This window comes from Acinonyx jubatus, chromosome B1, assembly GCF_027475565.1.
Source record: "Acinonyx jubatus isolate Ajub_Pintada_27869175 chromosome B1, VMU_Ajub_asm_v1.0, whole genome shotgun sequence".
Lineage (NCBI taxonomy): Eukaryota > Metazoa > Chordata > Mammalia > Carnivora > Felidae > Acinonyx > Acinonyx jubatus.
In genome coordinates this window covers 167,045,425-167,070,374 of record NC_069382.1, presented here as the reverse complement: position 1 = coordinate 167,070,374, position 24,950 = coordinate 167,045,425, and the positions used below count along the sequence as shown (strand labels likewise).

At 41.2% G+C, this 24,950-nt stretch overlaps 1 protein-coding gene across 15 annotated transcripts in view; it reads left to right on the top strand.

The window, feature by feature from the left end:
* The window catches only part of LIMCH1 (LIM and calponin homology domains 1), a 326,534-nt gene extending 303,171 nt beyond the window's left edge, over nucleotides 1-23,363 (top strand). For 5 of the 15 annotated variants that reach the window (XM_027055932.2, XM_027056003.2, XM_027056000.2 and 2 more), the window contains 10 exons: nucleotides 349-429; nucleotides 3,584-3,676; nucleotides 4,545-4,649; nucleotides 5,980-6,110; nucleotides 7,847-7,968; nucleotides 8,235-8,358; nucleotides 10,457-10,534; nucleotides 12,396-12,504; nucleotides 14,952-15,054; nucleotides 20,439-23,363. In XM_027055932.2, the coding sequence (XP_026911733.1) occupies nucleotides 349-429; nucleotides 3,584-3,676; nucleotides 4,545-4,649; nucleotides 5,980-6,110; nucleotides 7,847-7,968; nucleotides 8,235-8,358; nucleotides 10,457-10,534; nucleotides 12,396-12,504; nucleotides 14,952-15,054; nucleotides 20,439-20,464 (972 nt within the window). In that variant the 3' untranslated portion in view covers nucleotides 20,465-23,363. Of the gene's footprint in view, nucleotides 1-345; nucleotides 430-3,583; nucleotides 3,677-4,544; nucleotides 4,650-5,979; nucleotides 6,111-7,846; nucleotides 7,969-8,234; nucleotides 8,359-10,456; nucleotides 10,535-12,395; nucleotides 12,505-14,951; nucleotides 15,055-20,438 lie in introns of all 15 variants that reach the window. The other 10 variants (XM_027056037.2, XM_027056010.2, XM_027056026.2 and 7 more) reach the window with 3 other exon arrangements.
* The last annotated feature ends 1,587 nt before the right edge of the window (nucleotides 23,364-24,950 follow it).

The following is a 24,950-nucleotide window of genomic DNA, read 5'->3' as shown; positions in this document are numbered from 1 at the left end:
ACCAGGATCGATATGCAGAATGAGTATCTCATGCTTAGAAGCGTGCATACATTTAAGAGATCACTTCTAAAAGAAATGAAGCCAAAGCCTTCCCATGCCAGGGGCTAGTTACTTCATGTTTTCATTAGCTGCAAAAAGGTTCACAGATCATACCAGCTTCCTGGAAGTAAACCAAAGAGGAATTAGGATTAAAAAGTGGTTTCCGGCAGCAAAGAGGGTCTTTAAGACATGTGGAGGCTTCAACTTCTGTATGTCGGAGTGCCAGTCTGTAAGCTAATTGCGTCCCTTGCCCTGTCCTGGCCTTGAGGACGTGGCTTAGTTCTGATCGTGGTTTTATTTTCTAAGCAGTTTAAATTCTGGGCATGGGACCCAGAAGAGGAACGTCGGAGACAGGAAAAATGGCAGCAGGAGCAGGAACGTTTGCTCCAGGTAGGACTGGGCTCACTGCTTTGTTATTTTCCATTAGATGATGCTCTCATCGTTACTGTTAAATAAGTTTTTAGCACAGGAAAGCATGGAATTGGATTCTTCTCAGAAGTTGGTGAGTCTAAGGCCATTCCCTTGGTACCAGTGCAACAGTGTCCTGTGTCTGATTCCTCCTGCCAGAGTTTACACTGATGAACACAATGAAAAAGCATTTCACTTAAAAAAAAAAAAAGAAAATCCAAGGGGGCACCGGGCTGGTTCAGTCGGTAGAGCATGTGACTCTGGATCTTGGGGTTGTGAGTTTTAGCCCCACGATGGGTGTAGAGATTACTTAAAAATAAAATCTAAAAAGAAAAAACCCAAGTATTAGGGGCCAACCCATCCATTCATCACCTCCTTAGTTGCCACTCAAATTCCAGTCCAAGTAGCAGTGGGGATGAATGATCAAAAACTATTTGGTAGCATACATGTGAAATAAAATGTGGCCTGGGTCTTGTTCCTTAAGTGGAAATGTTTGCTCCATGTTTGAGTAAAGGCTGCTCATTTTTAATCCTAGAAAACTTTTGGGAGTAAATTGATCATGGTGCTGCTTGTTCCAAGCCAGTTTTGTAGAGTAATGAGGATTCCAAAAGTAACCTACTAATCTTAGAAACTAACCTGAGTACTTGCATGTGCCAAGAACTGGCATATTTGTTGGTGCTTGATACATCTAATTTAATCCTCATAAAACTCTTCAAAGTATGCCTTATAGTCCAAGTATGCAACTGAAGAAACTAAGTTTCAAAGAAGTTAAGGTCAGACAGCTAACAGTTGTTGAGCCTGGTTTCAAATACAAGTCTGTATGAGTTTAAAACTCATGTTCTTTCTGCTGTATTCCAACTAGTGCTGATTTTACCAAAAGAGCATAAAGAAAAAGAATGTTAAATCTCATTAATTTTGATGACTTTAGGCTGATGTGTTTTACTTATTTTTCCTTATCTTTTTGCTTTGACCGCCACTCTTGGCTTAATTCCCAGGGGCTGGGAGCAGGGGTCAGTTTAGATAGTTAATTATAGTATAGCTTTAGGTCTGCCAGTTAAGCTTAACACTTTTCAGAATTGCACAGGGTTAAATCTTTAACCCAACGTGCACAGGGATAAATACCCACATATTAGTGAGAACCCAGATTGAGCAAAGTCCCAGAACTGTGGGGACTTTCAGGTCCACTGGGAGACCCCAGACCAGCCATGGGCATCTACTGTTCCCTTGGAACTCAGATGCCCATTGCCCAGCTAAGTGGTGAACAGCTAAGAGTCAGAAATCCCACAAAGAAGACAAGCAAGCGTGCTTCCCAGGGTGGCACTCTGTCACTTACAATCTCCAAGGAGGCCACCGTTACAGATGCAGACATACGTGTTATTCTTATCCCACCAAATTGTTACGCAGCGTGGCACTGCAAGGTTGTGAGCTTTGGGGCAAGGTGCCTGTGCGAGCCTGCCGGTGTGGGCACGTGTGTGTTCACGCATGTGTCCACACGTGTGTGCACATGCTGGTGTGTGTACACGTGTGTGTTGGTATGTGCTGGTGTGTGTGTGTGTGTGTGTGTGTGTGGCATAGATGTATGGCATCTTTCACTCCCTCACTCAGTTCATCCTCCTGGTGAGGGGAGGATGTGATGTGAGCTCCTAGAACCAATAAGCCTAAGCTTTGCTTGTTTTTCAGTTTCTGTTAAGTGTTAGAGTCTGTTGCCTCTGTCTGAAAGGCCCCTAAAGTCCCTCTCAGAAACTTTATAAGATTAGGTTTTGATAACAACATTTTTACCTAGAGTTAAAAGCTGGCCATGGGTTGGCCAACAATGGCTTTTCCAGAACATTAATAAGAACATCAAGGCTCCAGGCAATCCCGGTAGAGCCCTTTTGCTCCTAAGATAATGACATCACAGGTGATACCTGGAGGAAATCTCAGTGCCTTCTCCAGCAAGATAGAAGCAGACTTGTTTTAGCCTCAGAGAGAAGATTGACAGTAATTAGACTAAAATATTCGACTGTGTGTGGTACACTTCAGTGATGCCGTTGTCTCTGGCATGTCACAGGCACCATTCCCAAGACATCTGGGGTGTCAGCTCCCATTTTAGGCACTAATTTTAATCTCCATTTATTCATTTCTTCTAGTCAGCTGTCCAAGGGATTCCAGGCACATTTTTGAAGCCATCCTTATTCAGAGTGTTTTTTTCCCCCAGAAGTGGTGACTGGTGTTGTATTGTTTCCGAAAACAGTAATGGCAGTTCTGATGCTGGAGCCTTCTAATGGGCTGTTTACAAGCTACTCTTAATTCAGAAGTTACTTAAACCTGGGAAGATTCCATTCCGGGAGAATGGCTACAAGCAAAGAGTAACTCAGCTACTCAGCTAATTATCATCTTGTCCACTTTGGACCTTTCTGCATTGTGTGTCTTGAAACCCACAAGGCTTTGTTGTTGTTGTTTGGTTGGTTTCTGGTTTGTCTTTTTTTTTTTTTTTAACGTTTATTTATTTTTGACACAGAGAGAGACAGAGCATGAACGGGGGAGGGTCAGAGAGAGAGGGAGACACAGAATCGGAAACAGGCTCCAGGCTCTGAGCTGTCAGCCCAGAGCCCGACGCGGGGCTCGAACTCACAGACCGCGAGATCATGACCTGAGCCAAAGTCGGCCGCTTAACCGACTGAGCCACCCAGGCGCCCCTCTGGTTTGTCTTTTATCAGACCCTCTCAGTGGCAACATATTTCTATTAGTGAAATGGCAACACTCCTCTCCGAAGGGCTCAGTAGAAACAAACCATCAGTTTAGCCTACCTCCCAGGACAAAAACCAAGTGAAGGAAGATCTTACAGTCTGGGAGTCCTTCTGTCGTTTCTCTTTCCATAAGCAAATGTCCACTCATATATCTGAAAACAATTCTATAGCACACCAACAGCAGAAAATTGTTGTTCTCTGGTAGGATGTTTAGGCTCCTAACATGTTGGGAGTACCACAAAATAGCATTCCCCTTTTGTTGTGTGAATGGATTAGACTCAGAATGTCATAGCAAGATAGTCTTGTGATAAATTGTTCATGGTGGTTTAGAGGCGGGAGAGAAATGTCCCAGTGATGTATGTGTGCCACGGTCAGTTCAAGAACTATCTGTGGAAATTCTGTAACAGGAGAGATACCAGAAGGAACAGAACAAGCTGAAAGAAGAGTGGGAAAAGGCTCAGAAGGAGGTGGAAGAGGAGGAACGCAGATACTACGAGGAGGTAGGAAATTCCCAAGAAGGAATTTGACTTGTAGTTTTGATTCCTCAGATTCTATCAACGCATTTTTTGTCCGTGGTACCTGTACGCATGCGGCTGTGTCTGATTCTCCTTACCCACAGCCGACCCCTGTCTACTTCTCCGAAGAATCATCTCCTATAGACTCTGAAAGACCACAATTCCCCCCAAATATAGTTTGTGGTAAGGGCATGTTGAGTCACGGTCAGGGGCGACAATATAATTTTATCTTTTCTCTATGCAGAGAGTCAGATTCTTGATTTACCTTAGAGAGATGACATGAAAGTATTTATTTGTGGGTTGCTTTGAGGAAAGCATGTTTGGGAGTAGTCAGTTCATTTTGGGAGGATGATTTTGGTAGTGAGGCTAAGTGGACCCTTCCCACTGCATTCACTGTATGGCACTAGAGAGATTCGGAGGGAGGAGAATTTGGTTTTGTCTGTCTCACTTCTTTAGATGAACAAACCAGACCACATTAGAGAATTAGAAGGGAGCTACATTTAATGTATATTATCTAAAATTTGTTTATGATTAATTTTCTAAATTTATCTTTAATCACTTTTCTGCATAATCTGATCCCTAAAATCATTTCCAATTAGGCTTCTTGAATCAGACTAAGTAATTCACAAAGACTTTGTTTTTCTAAACCAAATGCTAATTTCTAAATCATTGCCCATAGAAAATGTTATCTGATTTACGTGCTTTTGGGAAATAATACCTTTTGTTTTTAGTGCCCTGCTTCTTTGCACATAATTCCAATATTCTTTTCCTAAAGTTCCTTAATGAAATTTTTCTCATGACAAATATGATTTTATATTTTCTCCCTTTCATTAATTCCTATTCTTCCCTTTAGGAGCGCAAAATAATTGAAGACACTGTGGTTCCATTTACCGTTTCTTCAAGTTCTGCAGACCAGCTGTCTACGTCTTCCTCTGTGACTGAGAGCAGTGGGGCAGTGGTGAGATCACAGATTAAAAGCAATTTTTGAGGGATGCCTGGGTGGCTCAGGTGGTGGAGTGTCCGGCTCTTAACTTTGGCTCAGTGATGATCTCACAGTCATGGGTGTGAACCCTGCCTCAGGCTCTGCAGTGAGCATGGAGCCTGCTTCAGATGCTCGCTCTCTCTGCCCCTCCCCTGCATTCTCTCTGTCTCTCTAATTAAAAATATAAAAATTAAAAATAAAATCGGGGCGCCTGGGTGGCTCAGCCAGTTAAGCGTCCAGCTTCATCTCAGGTCATGATCTCGCGGTTTGTGGGTTCGAGCCTCACTCCGGGCTCTGTGCTGACAGCTCGAAGCCTGGAGCCTGCTTTGGATTCTGTGTCTCCCTCTCTCTCTGCCCCTCCCCTGCTCATGCTCTGTCTCTCTCTCTGTCTCTCTCTGTCTCTCTCTCTCTCTCTCAAAAATAAATACTTTAAAAATTTTTTTAAAATAAAAAATAAAAATAAAATAAAATCAATTTGTGAAATGAATAAACCTAAATAGAAGTACCAAACAATAAGGCCAAGTTTCTTACCGGTTTAAATCCAAGACTGGCTATTTCCCTGGAATCATGTCAGCTACTATGTGGCCATGGTCAAACTCCAGAGACACTTGCTAGGGAGCAGTAAAATCATTACTGGGGCCATGTCTTCTCCCACAGGCTGGCAACCAAAGTCTCTCTGCACTGGCTGGCAAGATCCTGGTTAGTGCAGCCCCGTGCTGGAATGTCCTTCTTACTCCCCATCATTCACTTCTTCAGTAGACATGTATTCCTCTCTGCCACACCATACCTTCCTTTGCACCGCATAGTAGCAACAGGATACCAACAATATGCTCTCCCAACAGTTTCCATGAAAGTTGCTTCTAACTCACTCTTCAGATTCCACATGAAATTTATATGTGTCTTCAGGGGCTGGAGACAGCCTAGAAAGGCCGGTCTACCTCCGTATCCTCCCAGTAAGATGGTGGAGATATGGAACTGAAGTCATACCAAGACTTGAATAGTCCGTAATCTGTGTAAAAAAAACATAACTCATGGGCACTAGAAAGCCAAGACTCCTCTGACTTTATTTTGAAAGGTGGGTTTTCTAACCAGTTCTCTTTCATGATAACTATCGAGAGAGATCCAGATTACACACTTATTTCAAATCACTGGAAATCAGTTACCAATCAGTTAAATTAGACAGTTGTTTTTTTTAATTGTAGGCAATGTGATTGAAAAAATGTTTCAAATATCCCATGGCCAGAGATGAGTGTTGTCCAGTGTGTTTAAAAACTATATTCAATATTGTCCTTGTTTTCTCCATTAGAATAAAATGGACTTGGAAAACTGCCGAGAGGAGGAACAACAGATAAGACAGAAGAAACCAGTCCAAGGGGACAAAAATGATTTATTATTGCTCAAGACCAAGGAAGGTCATTCACTGGAGGAAAAGGGCAGGTATGAACTGTACCAGGCTGTCCATCTAAATGTGCAAAGCCAGGCTCTGCCCATTCGCTCCCAGAAGGGGTACCCATTTCTGATGCAGATCATATTCAGCTTTGAAATTATCATTCCAGTAATATATTACATATTGCTTAAACACATTCTAATAGCTCTGAAGTCAGTCTGCGGAAGGGGAGATAGTGTAGATCGTCAAAGGAGCATGCTGTCACTTCAAAGCTCCAAATCTAAATATCGTTCACCTGAAATGGTTAATGTGTCTGGAGGGAGGGAGGTTGAAATGAGGCCCTAGGGTCTTACCCACTGTGGTTTTACTGGACTTTGCCACTATCCTCTGAGGTGCGAGAAGCTACATTTATTCTGGGTGACAATATAAAGGATAACTACCACATTGGTTGTGGCTAATCACCCCACCCCGTGGGTTCCACTGTGTCCCATGGGAGATCAGAAAAGGACACGAAGAAACCCGTGGAGCATTCAGAGCTGGCTCAAACTGGAACAGAATCCAGTTGTAGCTATCGGCTATAGTGGGTTTATTCCTAGAAGGAAGGAGCCCACAGAATCCCAGGAAGCTGGCAGTACCTGCCACCAGCAAGTTTTTGTGAGACAGATGTTTGCTTCTGGGACTCTGAGATACCAGGGAGATATTAGCAAACATGCCAGCATGTGTGTGCGTGCACATGTACAAGCGTGCATATATACAGCATGTGTATCCACACACAGCATCTTCAGGGGGACCCAAAGGCATGAAAGGCTAAGCGTCAAAGATGGTCTAATTTGGAAGTGTGGCTGGGAGCTGAGCTCTTCTGGTGGGATTTGCTCTGAGAATTCTCCCATGTCCATCAGCTGGAAGACCGGTTGAATTGTGGACATAGGAGCTTCAGGCCCAGGTCCAGAGTCTGCAGAGTCTCTGGAATATCACGCCTGTTTCCAGTTAATGCTTTTCAAAGGAACTTCCAAGTTTCGTGCAACGAAAGCCACTACTCGGGAATATCTGAATGAAACTGCCAAGCGTTATACATGGATTTCCACTGGTTCTGCAGACACTCCCTGTCATCTCCTGAAACTTGTTTTTCCCAGAAACTTTCTTAAACCTCCTCCATCTCTCCTTCCTTTGCATACAGAATCTACTGCGAGGCCAGTGATTAGTATGGGCTGCCCAAATCCTATGCGGCCTAAGTGATTTCTACAATAAGTCCTCTCTCATGAAAATCTGGGAGATTCCAGTTAGCCCTGGCATCCCTTGATATCATTGGAAGAAGAGCTTTATGGACAGGGAGGTGGGGAAGACATCACAAATAATGGTTTCCAAGCTTATGAAACTGTGGGTCATGAAAATGTGCAGCATTGTCCAGTGTTTTAAGTCTACTTTACATCTGGTTTAAAATGAAAGAATAGGGGCACCTGGGTGGCTCCGTCGGTAAGTGTCCAACTTCAGCTCAGGTCACGATCTCGCAGTTTGTGAGTTCGAGCCCTGTGTCAGGCTCTGTGCTGACAGCTCAGAGCCCGGAGCCTGCTTCAGATGCTGTGTCTCCCTCTCTGTCTGCTCCTCCCCCACTCACACTCTGTCTCTCTCTCTCTCAAAAATAAATAAACATTAAAAAAATGAAAAGAATAAATAAACATTTAGTTAGTCCCAATTACAACTGGTACTTCCATGCCCTAAGGGATAGGATACGTTTACTTCAGTTGCTTTCATTTCTGTTCTGAAATATACTGGTTTGTCTTAACAGCCTAACTCAAGGGGCCATGGCTCATTCTAAGAGTCCTGTATCAAAAGGAATCCATCAGGACCATCAGCTGGATACAGAAACTGGAGCCCTACACTGTGGGATGAACCCACAGCTAGCTCAGGGTAAGAATGGGGGTTTAAAGCCAATGATTAAATTATTGTAAGCCCCGTAACGTGGTTCAGACAGGTGTGACCTCTGCTGACTGCAGGCTTCTCTCATAGCTTATGTTAAACAGCACAGTGAATAGATTCCCACCAGGGTGGGCCCAGAGTCTAGATGAACTCCCCGTAAGACCACAGCAGGCATTAGCACATTAAACAAAGGTGACATACAAAGCACGAGGGTGACCTTATTGAACACTAAGTTTATGTTCTTTACTTGGCCTCAGATCCAGCCCAGAGTGAGCAGGTATCAAACCCACCAGTGCACATTTTAGAAGATGTGAAGCCAAAAACCCTCCCTTTGGATAAAAGCATTAACCATCAGATCGAGTCTCCGAGTGAAAGGCGGAAGTGAGTAGCCAAATAAGACGCATGTGGAATTCCTTTTGTTTGTTCTTCTTTAACTAACAACGGGAAAAGTAGGATGAGATGGCAAGATGTCAGCAGCGTTTTTGTGCTTCTCTCCATTGACTCTGAGTGACCAGATAACAAGTATTTATGGATGTTTGAGACAGTCTTCTTGGCAAGTAAATATTCACTCTGATTTTTATCAATCTGTCAGAGCAAAGTAATGTTTTTAACCCACAAATCTAAACACTGGGAAGAGTTTACAGGCCTGTTGTATTATGAATTTATTTAAGTGAGTTAAATTGTCTCATAGACTATCAACAAATGTTCTTTGAAGGAAAAATAAAACTTTTTCTCTCATTTACATGCTGTCCCATTAAGTAACTACCCCAGGTTATATTCTAAGTTTGCAAAAACTGTATTATTTTACAATAAGAATAGTTCCTATCATTTTTGAAGCATGTCAATGTATGAAAGTGTGTTGAAGCATTTACATATCTCCCCTCTTTTTTATATGCATTTATTCACTGAACTCTTCCAATAACTTTACTGGGTTATGGTTTCCATTTTACAGACGAGAATCTTGAGGCTCATCCAGAGTATTTGACTGGTTAAGTGGTAAGGGAAGTCAAAATAGAGCCATAGTTCCACTATAAGATCATATTTGGACCAGAGGTTCTTGTAATCAGTTCTTAAAAACTAGATTCTACCTAGAACCAGACCACCTGGATTCAAACTTGAACTCTGCCAATTGCCTGCAGAGGACTTTGAGCGAGTTACTGCATCCTTCCCTGCCTCAGTTTCTTCATATGTAAAATCAAGATAATATTAGTACCTGCCTCAGGGGGTTTCATGCCTGGAAGATAGCAAATGTAGAGCTATGCAGCGCGGGTGGTGCTGGTGACTCGTTTGTAAGTTTACCTTTTTACCTTATTTTTCATGTTACACTTTTTTTCTCAATGACGCATTTTCCCTTTTCTCTTACATCTAACCAGTTTTGTTTCCATATGTTCCAGCGACACGCAAAATCAATAGAAGGTCACATCACAGAGAAGTAATCATTATTGTTGCTGATTCCTGTGTGATTTTCAACCTTTTTTTAATTTTTTTAACGTTTTTATTTATTATTGAGAGACAGAGAGACACAGAGCGTGAGCAGGGAAGGAGTAGAGAGGGGAGGAGACATAGAATCTGAAGCAGGCTCCAGGCTCTGAGCTGTCAGCACAGAGCCCGACACGGGGCTCGAACCCACAAACTGTGAGATCATGACCTGAGCCGAAGTCGGCCGCTTAACCAACGCTTAACCAACTGAGCCACCCAGGCGCCCCGATTTTCAACCTTTTTTAAAGGCAATGTACTTATACTTTAGGGTATTACATGCAAATCTGATACTCTGGAGAAGACACACTCTCCCTGAGGAGGAAGGTTTGAGTGGGCAGCGCTTCAGGGAGTTTTTCTGCAAACGGTTTGAAGACAGATGGACTCGTCTCGTTCACTTGTTCACTTCTGTGCTGGCGCTGCTCTTTTCTTCCTTCTTTTCTGTGTTCTGTCCCTTTCTTTACAAATGAAATTAACTTTTTAAAAAAATTTTTAGTGTTTATTTTGGAGAGAGAGAGACAGACAGATACAGTGTGAGTGGGGAGAGGGGCAGAGAGAGAGGGAGACACAGAATCTGAAGCAGGTTCCAGGCTCTGAGCTGTCAGCACAGAGCCTGACACAGGGCTCGAACTCACGGACCATGAGATCATGACCCTAGCAGAAGTGGGACACTTAACTGACTGAGCCACCCAGGTGCCCTTAACTTTTTAAAAAATATTTATTTATTTTTGAGACAGAGAGAGAGAGTGGGAGTGGCAGAGAGAAAAGAGAGGGAGACACAAAATCCCAAGCAGGCTGCACGCTGTCAGCACAGACCCCAACGCTGGGCTCGAACTCACAAACTGCAAGATCCTGACCTGAATTACCACTAGGACACTCTGTTGTCTTTTATTTGGTTGTCAAGGGAGTTTTGTTTTGTTTTCTTTTAATCTAAAATGTTTTTTCTCGTGGGATGGGCTTCTCTTTATTTCTCATAATTTTTGGCTCCTTTACCATGTTACAGGAAAAGCCCTCGAGAGAATTTCCAGGCTGGGCACTTGTCCCCCTGTTCTCCCACCCCTCCTGGCCAATCACCAAACAGGTACAAGAGGTTGGAAAGCCTTTCTGAGGCTGCTTGGTTTTGCCTAGAGCCTGCTGAGCATGATTTCAACCAAATAAGTGCTTGCCAGATGATTTTAAGAGAGTTGTCCGTCTACCTCTCTTGCTACACACACACACACACACACACACACACACGGACAAGAGGAAAGAATACAGTCGCCATCCGCCTGCAGATTTTCTCAGCCCATGATAGAAAAGGCCAAGTGTATGATGTTGGCACGGATTTGGCCATAGGGCTTTAATTACATTGTGCAGACCTGCAATCTAATAATAAAATCCACTAGACAATTGCTGGGCTCCTCAGCTGGCGCCTCTCCCTCCGAGTTGGCCTGGTCCTTCTAGGCAAGGTCTGCTGATGGCTCTTACAGTGAACCGGGCGGGGGCTAGCTGCGAAACTTCATCCTTCTCTTTACCCCACTCAAGCTCTGTCATGATTGCTTCTGGACATTAATTGGGCCCCATGATATTCTTAAAAGCTGCCTGAGTTCCCATTCACGGGAGAGACGAATCGCTGAGTACTCAGATGTTTTCTTTGATTTGGAGATTTCATTTAACTACCGGATAAGAGGGAAATCCTAATAAATAGAGTTTGCTTGGAGCAACTCTTCCTCTTTTCTCTTGTCTTCCTTTCTGTTTCTTCAGTTCCTCTGTACCCTGTTGGCTTTGGAAGGAAATGTCAGATTTTTAAATGTCTTGTGTAATTCCAAGAGCTTTCCAGACAGTAGGCATCGTTGCAATCTGATCTTAGTCGTGGGAAAGCTGCCTTAGAGGACAGCCCTCTAGTGCTGTCTGCGGGGTCCCATTCTAGTCCAGTGGTGGGCCCTGTGCTAGAGGCTGCAAGGGTAGCAGAGATGGGGGAGACTCGGCCCAGGCCCTCCGGCTGCTTACAGTGCACAGAGACAGCCAGTGCCCAGCTCACGGAGGCACAGAGTGTTTGCACTGGAAGAGGTGGTGGGTAGATAAATCCAGTCCTCTCGCTTTAAAAATGAAAGGGAAACCCAAAGTGAGTTCTTTACACCAGATCATAGAACTTGGTGACAGAGCATAGCGTAGGTCTCATGTCTGCCTGGTACCTATTGGGATGTATCACAGTTGCTTCTCTATTTTTAAACAGCCACAACAGCTTTTTTTTTCTTTTTCTTTTTAAATTTTTCAGTGTTTATTTTTGAGAGAGACAGAGTGCAACCAGGGGAAGGGCAGAGAGAGAGGGAGGGAGACACAGAATCCAAAGGAGGCTCCAGGCTCTGAGCTGTCAGCACAGTCCCCGATGTGGGGCTCAAACCCACAAACTAGGAGATCCTGACCTGAGCTGACGCCTCACCAACTGAGCCACCCAGGAGCCCCCCAATCTTTTTTTCTTAATAAATTAAAAGAAATGCCCTAGTGGGCCAATGAGCCAATTATAGAACATTTTAAAGCAACACTGAAACCTTAGTGGAGCTAAATTTGATGATCTTTTCGGACTTAAGAAAACCTATGATAAATAACATTGAATCATTTCAAGGCATTTAATCATTGTGGTTGAATAGACACAACATAGACTTCTTAAAACAAATAACTGAAACGCGCACACACACACACACACACACACACCCACACACACACACACACACCCCAAATTCCATACCATCGTGGAAGCCTATTGTATTTAGCAGTTGTTTGCAACTCATCTCTAATGCTTAATTCCTGCTCATTATCAGTTCAGTAATCGCCATTTCATTAATGACATAAACATTTTTAAAATCCGTGGTTTGTTTTTTTTTACATGAGGCTACATGTTTGTGTGTTTGACCAACTATTCTAAATGAACATTTTATTATTACGTATATTTTGAAACCTAGGTCTATCAGCGGGAAGAAGCTGTGCTCGTCCTGTGGGCTCCCTTTGGGTAAAGGAGCTGCAATGATCATTGAGACCCTCCAGCTCTATTTCCACATCCAGTGCTTTCGGGTATGTAAGCACCACTCTCCTCCCCAAGTGCAGCTCCGTGATGTCTTCTGGCATCGTTCAGGGCTGAGAAAGTACCTCCTGGAATCCCTGACAGCCTTTGCTTGGAAGGCCAGCCCCTCTAGGTTGTACAGAAGTGCTGTTCTTGGAGCCCATCCTTCAGGATGAAACTGTCCTCCAGCACATCCCTCTGGGATATCGGGCAAGAAGAAGCAAAACCAATTTGCGCAGTGTCTTTCCAAGACTGTTTTTGTTGCTAAAGAGCATATATTCCAGCAGGAAGCAGAGAAAGCCACCCTGGCAGGACAGTGATACCTCTGAATCTGGGAAGGTCATGTGGATTCATTTGGAATATAACATCTTCGCTGCTTCTGACACTCAAGTGACTTAACCTCAAAGGGTTTTTGCCTTGACTTCATGAAAGATGTTCTGTCAATTAAATGGTTAATAGCTAGTTGCAGAATTGTAGGTCTCCCAACGAATATGCCTGTGATGACAGATTGAATATCACCCCCTCTGAGAAGCCGCCCTACCCACCAGACTAAGTCAGCTGCCTGTGTTACAGGTCCTTAGAGAGCCTTTCATGGTCCTTGTCTCTCACCTTTTTAAATATGTAATTATCATCTCCTCAAATAAACTGTCAGCTCCATAAGGGACCGTGTCTGTCCAGCTCACCACGATTTCCTCTGAACCTGGCAGAGATGGTGTCAGTAAATACCTTTCAATGAATGAGTTGATAAATACATTGAAAATGAGGAAGCCTAGGTTCTAATCCCAGATCCCCTGCTAAAAGGAGGTGCGCTAACCACTTCTAGCTCATTTATTACAAAACTTACAAGTTGTTCTGTTTCAGCATTTCCTTTTTGTTTTTCACTCATGGACACAGTTCAAGTTAATATCTAATTTTGAAGCTAAACCCTCAAACTCTAAACAAGAGTCATTTTTTCCTCTTCATTAATCTAACACGCTTTCTTTTCCCCTCTTGAATTTTGTTCTGTTTCTTTGTTGATGGTTTTTTCAGCTATGAAGTAAACTTGCATGGGTTTAAAATAACTCCCACTTTACCTATTAGCTAAGAGAAAGTGAGTGAATTACTGATGTTATTTAATAATCTAGCAGTAATTACTGGAAAGTAAGACTTATCATGGGCAAAACACTACATGGGTACTTAATTAGACTCAATTTATCAATATTCTCATTGTAAAACGAAGCTAGACAATGTATATCCTAAATTGTCTCAGAGTGTTTTGAGGCTCAAAGAATATACTTTTTAAAATTTCATGACAATGCCAAGGTAACATGTTCCAACACCAGTTTGTTCTCAGAGACCTTCTCTGAACTTGAAATAATCCAGATGGCAGAGAGTCTTTGCAGTTTTTCAACGGATTGGAGACTTGCCTTCTTATCTGTCAAGGCCTTCATTCTCTCTAATTATTCACTTCCTGGAGCTGGTCTGACGCTTAAGGCACATCACCTCTTAGATGTATCCCCCAACCCCTGCGAAGTTGGAACTTCTCACATCATTTGGATGAAGCCTTCCTCTGCCCCTGGTGACCTTGGAGCATGAGTCTGAGGCTGGCCCTCCACTTGGGAGCTGGGTCTTAACGCCCGCCCCCCACACACACCCCCGCAAGAGGCTGGCCTTTGAACCAGCCCCCATTGCCACTTTCTCTGCTCCAACCAGTGCGGTTTAGCCCCCAGCCTCCTCCTGCACTCGGGCTGACTTTGCTAAGAAGTGTTCTATTCCCAGCGGGTTTGTTACTCTGGGTGTTACTGCTTTTAGTGTGGAAATGTAAAGTGGAATCGCTGTTTCCTAGTAATCCTGATCCGGTAGAACAGGCCAACAATTCTGGAAAGCATTTAAAGATTATTCACAGACAACTGCCAACTGATAATCCATTGGTCATGGATTCATCTGTTGTTTTTTTTTTTTTTAAATTCTTTTAGTGTTTATTTTTGAGACAGAGAGAAACAGAGCATGAATGAGGGAGGGTCAGAGAGAGAGGGAGACACAGAATCCAAAGCAGGCTCCAGTCTCCGAGCTGTCAGCACAGAGCCCGACGTGGGGCTCGAACCCACGGACTGGGAGATCATGACCTGAGCCGAAGTCGGCCGCTTAACCGACTGAGCCACCCAGGCGCCCCTGGATTCATCTGTTTGAAGTGGCTGTTCTGTCTTGATTTGGGACCAACCTGACATCACCTACCAGCTTTCCAGCCCTGAACAAGTCAGGGAGCCTCTGAACCAGTGTCCTTCTCTGTAAAATACAAGGAGTTAGGATAAATTGCTAGAAGTGTGTTGTGGCTGTAAGTCAGCTCGTGGTGCGGCATCTAACACAACACGTGGAGGTTGTACACGTGATTGTTGTGTATTTGTGGGAACCACAGCTAAGCATTATAAAGAAATGACTTCTCGTACACCTTATAAGTTCTGTTCTTTCTGCCCTACAGTGTGGAATTTGTAAAGGACAGCTTGGAGATGCAGTAAGCGGGACGGATGTTAGGATTCGAAATGGTCTTCTAAACTGTAATGATTGCTACATGCGATCCAGAAGTAAGTACTGGGGTGTGGGGAAGGATGCTTCAAAATGAGTGAGTGCGATCACATGCCTCTTACAGAACCCAATTTAGCAATTCAACCTCCTCATCGATTGACATACCTACTCTGAGGGTAAGATTTATTAGCATCTAGGTGAAAGAAACAATAATGAAATAATCTGTTTACCATTTGTTTCCTACTGGAAGTGACATTTACTGTGTGGGCCAAATTCTTTTTATCCGGAAAAAATGTTTTTATCCATTAGTACACCAGCAGGTAAAAACTGTAGACTAAGTTTGAGACCTTGCTTGAGCTCACCATAGAGATTTGGGTGCGATAGAAGAAAGATAACAAGGTCTGTGAAACACTCCTCATTTGTAGAGACATATCTTTAGAAGACCAGCACCATTTGGGATGGTTTAAATGCGAACAGTGGCTCTCCAGTGTTCATCAGATCAAGCACCAACTCCGCAATGTCTGCATTCCCTGCACTCAGGAGTTTCATGACATGATCTGGTTTTGTTCCCAACTGAATTAAAAGCTCCTTTAGAGACAAAATGATGGGTTCTACTTCTCTGTGAATCCCCACCCCACCTTCCTCCAAAACACCTGAGGACACAAACAGAGCTTGACAAATCCGTGCTGCCCTGAAGCTCCTTTGAGCAGCCTGCCCTCTGGTCATGTCTGGGTCTAAAACCATAGAAGGTTCTTGTTGGTTTTGAGGGCACCAGGGGGTGCTGTTGCCCAGCTGCTTTTCAGAAAATTCTGCAAGTAGCCAGTGGCTCGCCTCTGAATCCTCTCTCCATCATAAGTCCTTCTGCCCACAGTCCTTCTGGTGGGCAACCTAGATACCAGGAGACGTCTAGCAAATTCAGTCAGAAATTCTACCTTTAAGAAAAAAATGGGAGTGAAGAGATGGAGTTTGAAATACAAGAATCTTTTATCATTTTTCAAAGTAAGTGAAGGGACATTTTTGGTCTTTTTTAACAGGTCTCTAAATCTGCAAGCCTGAAGATTTTAAGAGTACAATTGAAATTAAGTTGTTTTATTGCTATAGATTTACTAAATTCAGAGAGGCATATTCCTATTTTAATAAATAATGGGAAATAAGAATTGGATCAAACCCAGGTGGTTTTGATCTGTGATAAACGTTTGACTTAAAATCAAAACAGTTCCAACTTTGAGCTTCTGCCCTCAAACTGAACTATTTATACCACATATTATATAGAGATATTAATTTTAAGCTTTTTAAAAATGTATATTTATTTTTGAGAGAGAGAGAGACAGAGAGAGAGAGAGAGAAAGAGAGAGAGTGCAAGCAGGGGAGGGGCAGAGAGAGGGAGAGAGAGAGAATCCCAAGCAGGTTCCATGCTGTCAGCACAGGGCCTGACATGGGGCTTGAACCCACAAACCATGAGAGCATGACCTGAGGTGAAATAAAAAGCCAGACACTTAACTGACTAAGCCACCCAGGTGCCCCTAGAGAAAGTAATTATAATACATAATATTGAATTTAATTTTATATTATGTATTATTCATATATGATATATATAAATCTTGAAAAATCTTGGAAAAGAGCTCAAGTCCATAAAATGATCAACAACAACAAAAAACAGTATACTGTGTATAATCTGTAAGTATACATACATATATTATATATAGTAATTAAATATATTTATTCAAACTGTATTTTTGTTTGTTTTGTTTTTATACATTAGAATGGAGAAGTAAACGCTTTCCTCCCAGATTTCAAAGTGATTTTTCCAATCACCTTCCGTAAATTCCATACATTTTTCTCAACCTCTGTGAACCAGTTGAATGTGAACCATAGAACCAGAAGAGGGCACTGTTACGTTGAAGGACTGTTGAGCCAGATTTTAAACGTAGTGTAAATGTGCATTTCTTTCATAATTTAAAGTGCTTGAAGGATGTCAGCAGAGAACAAACCTGAACCCACCTCTGGGTGACAGTGACCTGTTTTCATCCAGATTTTTATTTTGATTGAGACGTTGGGTGACTCATTGTCATTTCTTTTGGAAACTAGGTTTTTGGATCCAGGCCAGCAATTTTTTTCTTGCGTATCTATAAAAAAATTTAACTGCTTTTAATTCCAAATCTAAAGACAAGAACCATGGAGTTGGAATAGTCTATGATTTGTAATAGTCTGGTAAGATGAAAAATTAAAAAGTGATTGGAGGCAGACTAAAAGGATTTTTTTTTGTTTATTTTATATTTATAATTAATATTTTCCCAGGATTGTTTTTCTTTAGATAGTAAGAAGAAAGCAAGAAGGCTCATCACTTCCCTGCCTAGATCACTTCTATAGACATTCAAAAGAAAAAGTAAATAAAATTATGAATGGCATAAGGTTAGAAAACTGGGTTGTTTAAAAAGATACCAAATTAAAAGTGAAAGTCTCCAAAATTAACCACTGTGAGAGAGGGACAGAGTGTACGTTTATATACGTGTACCCACACACATACACACAGATGCGTATGTGTGCAATACGTCTACCTACACACGTATTGTTTTCACAAAGCTAATCGCATAGTCAAATGTTCTGTTCATTTTGTGGCTCTTGTTTTTAACTTAATGATATATTACGGCAGTTTTTTCATATAACGTATTCTTTCTCCACGTTCTTTTCAAAGGCTTTTTAATTCCTGAATACCATCCCATTGTATGGACTTACCATAATTTAAAACTAATTCTCCATGAATGGGTGCTTTGGTTGTTTCCAGTTTTTAGATATTTTTGTAAAGGCTCCAGTGAACGTCCGTGTATATATGTCTTCATGAACAGTTGAAAGCCTATCTGTAGGGTAGATTCTGAGCCATGGGACCGCCAACCATCATGTGCTTTTAAAATTTTCAGGCAACGTGGCCCATTATCTTCCAGAAAAGCGCACTTTCCCTGCAAAGTGTATGAGAGAGCCTCTTTCTCTCTCCATGCTGTGTCGCTTCTGGATATCATCAAACTTTTTAAATTTCCACTCTGTTATGTTAGAAAGAGAAAACCTCATTGCTTTGATCTGTATGTCTTTTAACTATAAGTGAATTTGAGCATCTCTTCCTGTGTTTATTGACCATTTATATTTCTTTTTTGCTATAAAAAATTTATCTTTCTTCTCTACCTTTTACCCATTGTTCTATTGACACTTGATCTGAACGACTTGATCTTTGTATATTAAGGAAATTTTCAGGGCACCTGGGTGGCTTAGTCAGTTGAGCATCCAACTTTGGGCTCAGGTCATGTCTTCACGGTTCGTGAGTTCAAGCCCCACGTAGAGCTCTGTGCTGACAGCTCAGAGGCTGGAACCTGCTTCGGATTCTGTGTCTCCCTCTCTCTCTGTTCCTCCCGGACTTGTGCTCTGTCTCTCTCTCTCTGTCTTTCTCTCTCAAAAATAAACATTAAAAAATTTTTTTTAAAGAAATTTTCCCTTTATTTTATATTTGCTGCTTATTGCAGTTGTCATTGGTCTTTCCACTTTGTGAACTTTTTTCATAGAAAAGATTTTCACTTAAGGTAATTAAACATATCGTTAGTTAGTTAGTTAGTTTTTGGATTCTGGGTTTTGCTTCCTATTTAGAAGAACTTTCACCACTCCAAGGGTTTAGCTGAGATTTCTCCTAGAATTGTTATTTTCCTTTTCACATATAAGTATACAATCATCAGAAATGTATCTTAGGATAAGAAATGAGATAGATATCCAGACTTATTTTATTCCCAATTAGAAGTCGTACAAATATGATATAATAATCCCTTTCGTTCTCACCAATTTGAAATGCCAGCTTTCTCATAAACTAAGTTCCCATAAGTATTTGGATCTATTTCTGGATGTTTTATTATGTCTTACTAACTTATTTTCTCCTATTGTACAGTTTTAATTATTGTAGCTTCATAATATGTTTTAATAGTGAGTAATAATGGCCACTTTGTCTCCAATTATTCTTTCCAGGTTTTCCTAACTCTTCTCTCATGTTTATTTTTCCAGATAAATAGTAATAGTATTTTGGGCTAAACTTTACTCAGCACATGACAGGGACAATGACCAGCATACCTGAGCATAGCACTTCTCTTTTGGTGTCAGAAGGAGAAAAATGTAGCTTAAGAGTGAATAGTAGAGGAGGTAATAACTGGCTTGAGAAGTATAAATACACTTGAATTGGTTGAGTATATCCCAGATGCAATAAAAAGAGGCAGAATGGAAAGCAATGGCTAAAAACTATTTTTCTTTCTTTTTTATTTGATTTTGATCTGAGTTGCAAATAGGGGAGATGGGTAGATGTGAGAGGTGGTTTACATCATAGGCATTCTAAGTGAAGCAAAATAATTTCATTGTGTGGAATAATAAAACCTGAATATATAATCCTGTTTTCTTCAAGTAACTAGTCACATTTAAATGAAATTTTTTCTCTTGGAGGGGAAAAACAGCATAACAGCATATTAAAATGCAATTCCTAAAAGCAATGTAAACAGGTTTTAAGTTCATACGTAAATGAGAATGGAAGCGCAAAACAAATTGCCTGTCACAAATCAAGCCGTCACGTCACGTGGCTAACTTGTGCCATTTGTGCTTGGGTGTTGGATGACTGTGCCTCTGTGGCTGTTCCATCATTTACTCTGGTGAAATGCATTTAAAACAAAATCCCCGGGGTCTTTTCCAGTGTCACGATCGCCTCATTACAACTGTGGCGCCTAAAATGAAGGAGAAACTTTGTGAAGGTTTCAGCAGGAAATATGGAACCCAAACCATCCTTCGCCAGATAAAATACAAGATGCGCGTTAAATTTTTTCTGCCCTATTAAATTTGAATTTCAGATAAACAATGACCTTTTTTTTTTTTTTTAGTACGTGTGTGTCCCAAATATTGCATGGGCAGGATTTAGCACAAATATCTCTCAACTATCACATGGGATACACTTACACTAAAACAATATTTGTTGTTTACCTGAAATTCAAATTTTATGGGGCGTTCCGTATTTTTATTTACTAAATCGAGCAATCCTAGTTATAAAAGTTCACATGGGGATCAGATGCTACAGATGTTGCAATGTTTTTATTCTTAGAGAAACCAAAACCTAAAGAAACAGAGAAGAGAGATTATTTTCTTGCTTATTTGCCCCAGAAGACAATGTAGAAAACTTGATGAAGATCATCTGATTTAGGATGTTAAGTTCTGGGATGGGACTCAAGAAGGGCATTTCTCACAAGCTCAGGTGATGTCAATACTGCTTTTCCTGGGGCCACACTTTGAGTAGCAGAGTGAGACAAGATTCCCCTCCTAGAGAGAAGAGATTTGGGCATAGGTCATTACTGATACTGGAAATGTCTAAATGTTCTGAGGCAAGAAGCGTGGAGTCCTTTAACCAAATGTTACTCTGTGTTCTTTGTCACAGGTGCTGGCCAGCCCACAACATTGTGACGTGGTTTTCAAGCTTCCAGATTACTCACCGTTTCTTTACGGAGAGTGTCCCCTGGCAACCGTTTAACAAAATCCCAAGTGCAGGGGCTGCTCGGCATTTATCTAATTTTTGAAAGGCTGTTCCTAAAGATGGTATCTGTTCTTCTGTAGCACAGTGTTTGTGTTCTTCCGGTTTTTGTTTTGGTTTTGGTTTTGATTTTGATTTTGTTTTGGTTTTGCATTTGCACAGAATATACAAAAGAATACTGAACTGTAATGATCCTGTAGTTCACAAAAAGATCTCAGCATGGGCCACCAGGCTTATGGTTTCAAATGTGTTCATTCTCTTCTCTGAGAATTAATGAGGTAAATGATACAATATACCTGTTTTATTTTAGTCTTTCTAGGAATCAAACACTTCATGTTTACAGAATGGAGCTGCAGAAAGTGCAAGGCATGCCAATTTTGAGATACGTGCTCTTCTGAGACAGAAGCATACGATTCATACATTTCGGAAACTAAAAATCACATCATATAGCTCTGAGCTATAACTTGTTTTTAACGCAGAGACGCTAGTCTGATAATGTATACTGTAATCCTGAACCATTTGTTACTTACCTTTTGAGGTAGAAGTCATACCAATAAATTATTGCACCGTTAGTGTTAGATTTTGTGTGCTTTGGAAGTTACGTCATTAATATAGGCTGGTCTATATTAGATAAAGAGAACCCTCCCAATATCGGCTAGACATACACTCTGGGACATTGCCCAAGGGTAGGAAGGAACCATAGGGAAATATCTCAGTCATCATTTCCAAAGTCATCACCAAAATCTGTGAGGAAGTTTAATCTTGAGAAGAGTGGTGGGCCAGTGATAGCCGTGAGAGCTTCGTTGCCGCCTTCTCTTCAGGCTGTAGATTGACTAAGAGACTCAATAGGGGGCATACGGAAGCTGTCATCGAGATCAGTCTGTCGTTAGGTGTGGCCACTGCGCACCCTTGCCTGCAAGTTCTCCTTGAGGGCCTGAAGCACAGGTGTCTAAAGAAAAGCATTAAGTCCCTCCTGGTAGGATCCGATGACATATGTTGTGATAAGCCACTGACGTGTGATCAGCAAGAACCTACAGTTCACATCGTGCCCCACCCACTGCAGTGGACGACTGGTCTCTTCCATTCTCCTTTATCACCAACTCTCTTTACTATCGAGAATTCTGGACCTTGCTCCTGGAGACGTTTAGAGAGGAACTCTTGTGGAGAGCTGGTTGACTTTTTGCCCTGTGTGATGAGTTTCAGCTGGCCAAGAAAGGAATCAAGTTACTAAAAAGCATCACGTTTTAGATCTCCAGGCTGTTTTCTTTAAGACTGGGGAAAGGGGAACTATTTATTCTGCCTTAAAATGATGGCAAATAAGTGAGGATGATATTTTGTGAATGTAGACTATGGATATACTCCTGATAGGTTAATGTAGTCATAAAAAGAGATCAAGTAGCTGTTTTTCTGTTGTGTAAGCAATAATTTTTTTCTGTGTCTTATTTGGTATGGCTAGCAATTATTTATTTACATGCTAGACTGTTCTCTGCATGCGGGTTCCATGTAAGTGCAGAAATTTCCTCAGCCACTGGAGGTATTTTGACCATTTTGTCATTGGATGAGCTATTGTTAGATTGAAATTTATACATCATTTCATTAAAAAATTGTGCCTTATAAAATGCAAAGCTGTTGCACATAGTCAGTGATGAATTATGGATGCAGTACATTGCGGAGATGAAGTCACTTCCAAGTCACCAAGACTTCCCATGGAGGTGTTTGCTGTCTTACAGGAAAAAAGAAAAAGAAAAGAAAAAAAAAAAGAAAAATAGAAAAAAAATTAAAAAGTAAAAAGTTTTGAAAATGTACAGATTAAGTTCAATATTTTGATTAACCACCTGCATGTTTTATTAAATATTTTGATAATGTGGATGTTTACACTTTGCATGATATTAGCAGAGTACTTTACCACAAGTAATGCACAAAACATGTACAATATGATCATTCATAACCAATTTTTATAGAATACTTTTTACATGTGGAACTCATCCGTTATGTAAGGATTATATGAATATTGCACATTCTCTTCTGGTTTCACAAACCCATTTATACATATTTCTTAGTGAGACTCATTGTACATGTATTGAAGCCTGAATCGAGTCAAGAAAAATAAAGCCCCATTCTCCCAACTGCGAAATGTGCTTTCCCATAATGAACAATAGTCACCAGCACAGAATAATCTCCAACATTTTCTAAATTCTAATTGCCAACTGTTTCTATTTATATTTGATTTAGATTTCATTTGGAGTCTGTTACATGGCAGCTTGGGCAGACTAGATCTTGTTTTTTCCAATGCAGCATAATGAGTATGATCTATTTCTTTTCAAATAATCTTTGAGATCCCAGGGAAAAAAAAAAAATGCTCTGCTCTGTTGAGCTACAATGTAAATGTGTTCGTTTAAAAAACAGATGAGGCAAGTGAGTGATTTATTGTTCCTGAGGAAATAGATCTGATTTTTTTCCCCTCATACTCCAAAAGCTAGTCCTTTCTCTTCCTTAAGGAGAAATGGGTCACTCTTTGTTTTTCACTAGCAAATTTTCATGTCATTTCCCCATTCTTTCTATGTAGTGTTATTAATGCAATACGTAATATAGTTATCTATACACAATGTAAGACTTAACAGACTGAAACGATCCACCTCATGTGTGAGTCCGTCCAAAAGATGTTACTGTTCTGGGTGGACCAATGTTCTATATCAGTTATACTAACCTTCATTTAAAATATTTATTCTAAAATGCCTCTGAGAAATAGTAAAAAAAAAAAAATTAAAAGTTGTCTAAAATGCAACAGCTTTTATAGTAAATGTACATTTATAAATAAAATACTCAAATCAACTTTGTATTCCATTAATTTGGAGGGGGGTTGACGGCTCAGCTTTCATACTTGGGGAAGAGAGAATCAAGCCCCCCCCCCCCCTCGCGCTCTCTGGTAGCTTTAGGTCCAAGGTTATATGGTCAGATGATGGCAATGATACATATTTGCATATGCATCTTGATGCGTTTTTGAGGTCAACTATCGAAGGCAAGTCAAACTTAGCAGCTGGTTGTAGGAGTCACTAAGGAAGTGCCTTGCACCGAAGGATTCAGACTCCTTAAAATGAGACACACAATTACCAGGAGAGACCATGCAAATGCCAGTGGAGATTATCTGAAGCAACCACATGATGGTCAATTTCCAACACTGGCTAGAGAGAACCAAGCCAACGCCTTAAAGTGGCTAGATTCTTCCACTGTCCTCAGCACTTTTCCAAGGTTCCCTCTCACTGTATACATATAGTCATTTTACTGAGGGCTTTTTTTCTCTGTTGTTGAACCAGGAAGTATTCTGCTCAACAGTGGCTTCCAGCTGATGCTGTGAACTTTCCAAAGTACACATGTATCTTGCCTGGCCCTCTGTTCCAGATTTGTAAGGACAGGAAAGTGTGCATACTTAACGATAGCAAGTAAATTCTGTGAAAGTCCCCATTGCTCTAAAACGCAGCGTTCTAACTGCCACCACCAGTCGTATTCTGATTCTTTTTGCAAAGTTTGGTAGGCAGTTAGCAGTTGCTACTGTTTCCATAGATAAGTGAATCCTTTCCCTTTCATAAGAAACTTTCACTTGCCATCAGAGTGGTGTCATATATCCGTTATTTAAATGAGAGTCCATTCAGCTACAATGCATTTCAAAACAAAGACAAGATTGTTCTTACAACATGTGATCTCTAAAGAATGTCTTTATTAAAAGAATAACATTCTACCTCAGATATGCTGAGCTAGCTTTCTTTCCATTGACTTTCTTCAAGATGTAAGGACTTCCTCTTAGGGTCCTGATCTAGACCCCAAAGGATCCCTCCCCAACCTTTGGCATTACCTAAGTCAGGGGCTACAAACTCAAGTGACCACAGGGACCAGTTATGCACCGTAAATAGGAACCAAAAGTGGATATTACTGCGTGGTGTGGACTACAGCCAACTGACAAATGAACAGTTCTGTCTAAAGAAAGAGGCAGCTACCGGGACGCCAAGCAATTGTTTTCCTATGAAATCTCCAGCTTTTTCAATGTTGACAACAATTCAAAACATTTTGCAACATATACCAACCACAAAACACATCTGCAGGTCTAAGTTTGTTCTCAGGCCACCAGTTTGCAACCAATGACATCTTCTCTTTGCTTATCTATCTGCTACTACTAATTTGCTCTCCTACGTGTCATTTCCTTTGACAAACATATCAAGAAATGCCTAAGCAACATATTTACTTGCAGAGTTTCTTGAGTCATTCCGAGAAGGAAACTAATGAGTCATCAATCAGCTGGGTGTCTTGCTACAACTCATACCACTTTGGGGCAGCATTATTTGTGTGTTGTCACCAAAGATTGCTATTTTCTAAACACCCACGTGCAGTGTTTTGCCGAACCATGCCCTTCCCCTTAATAGTTTC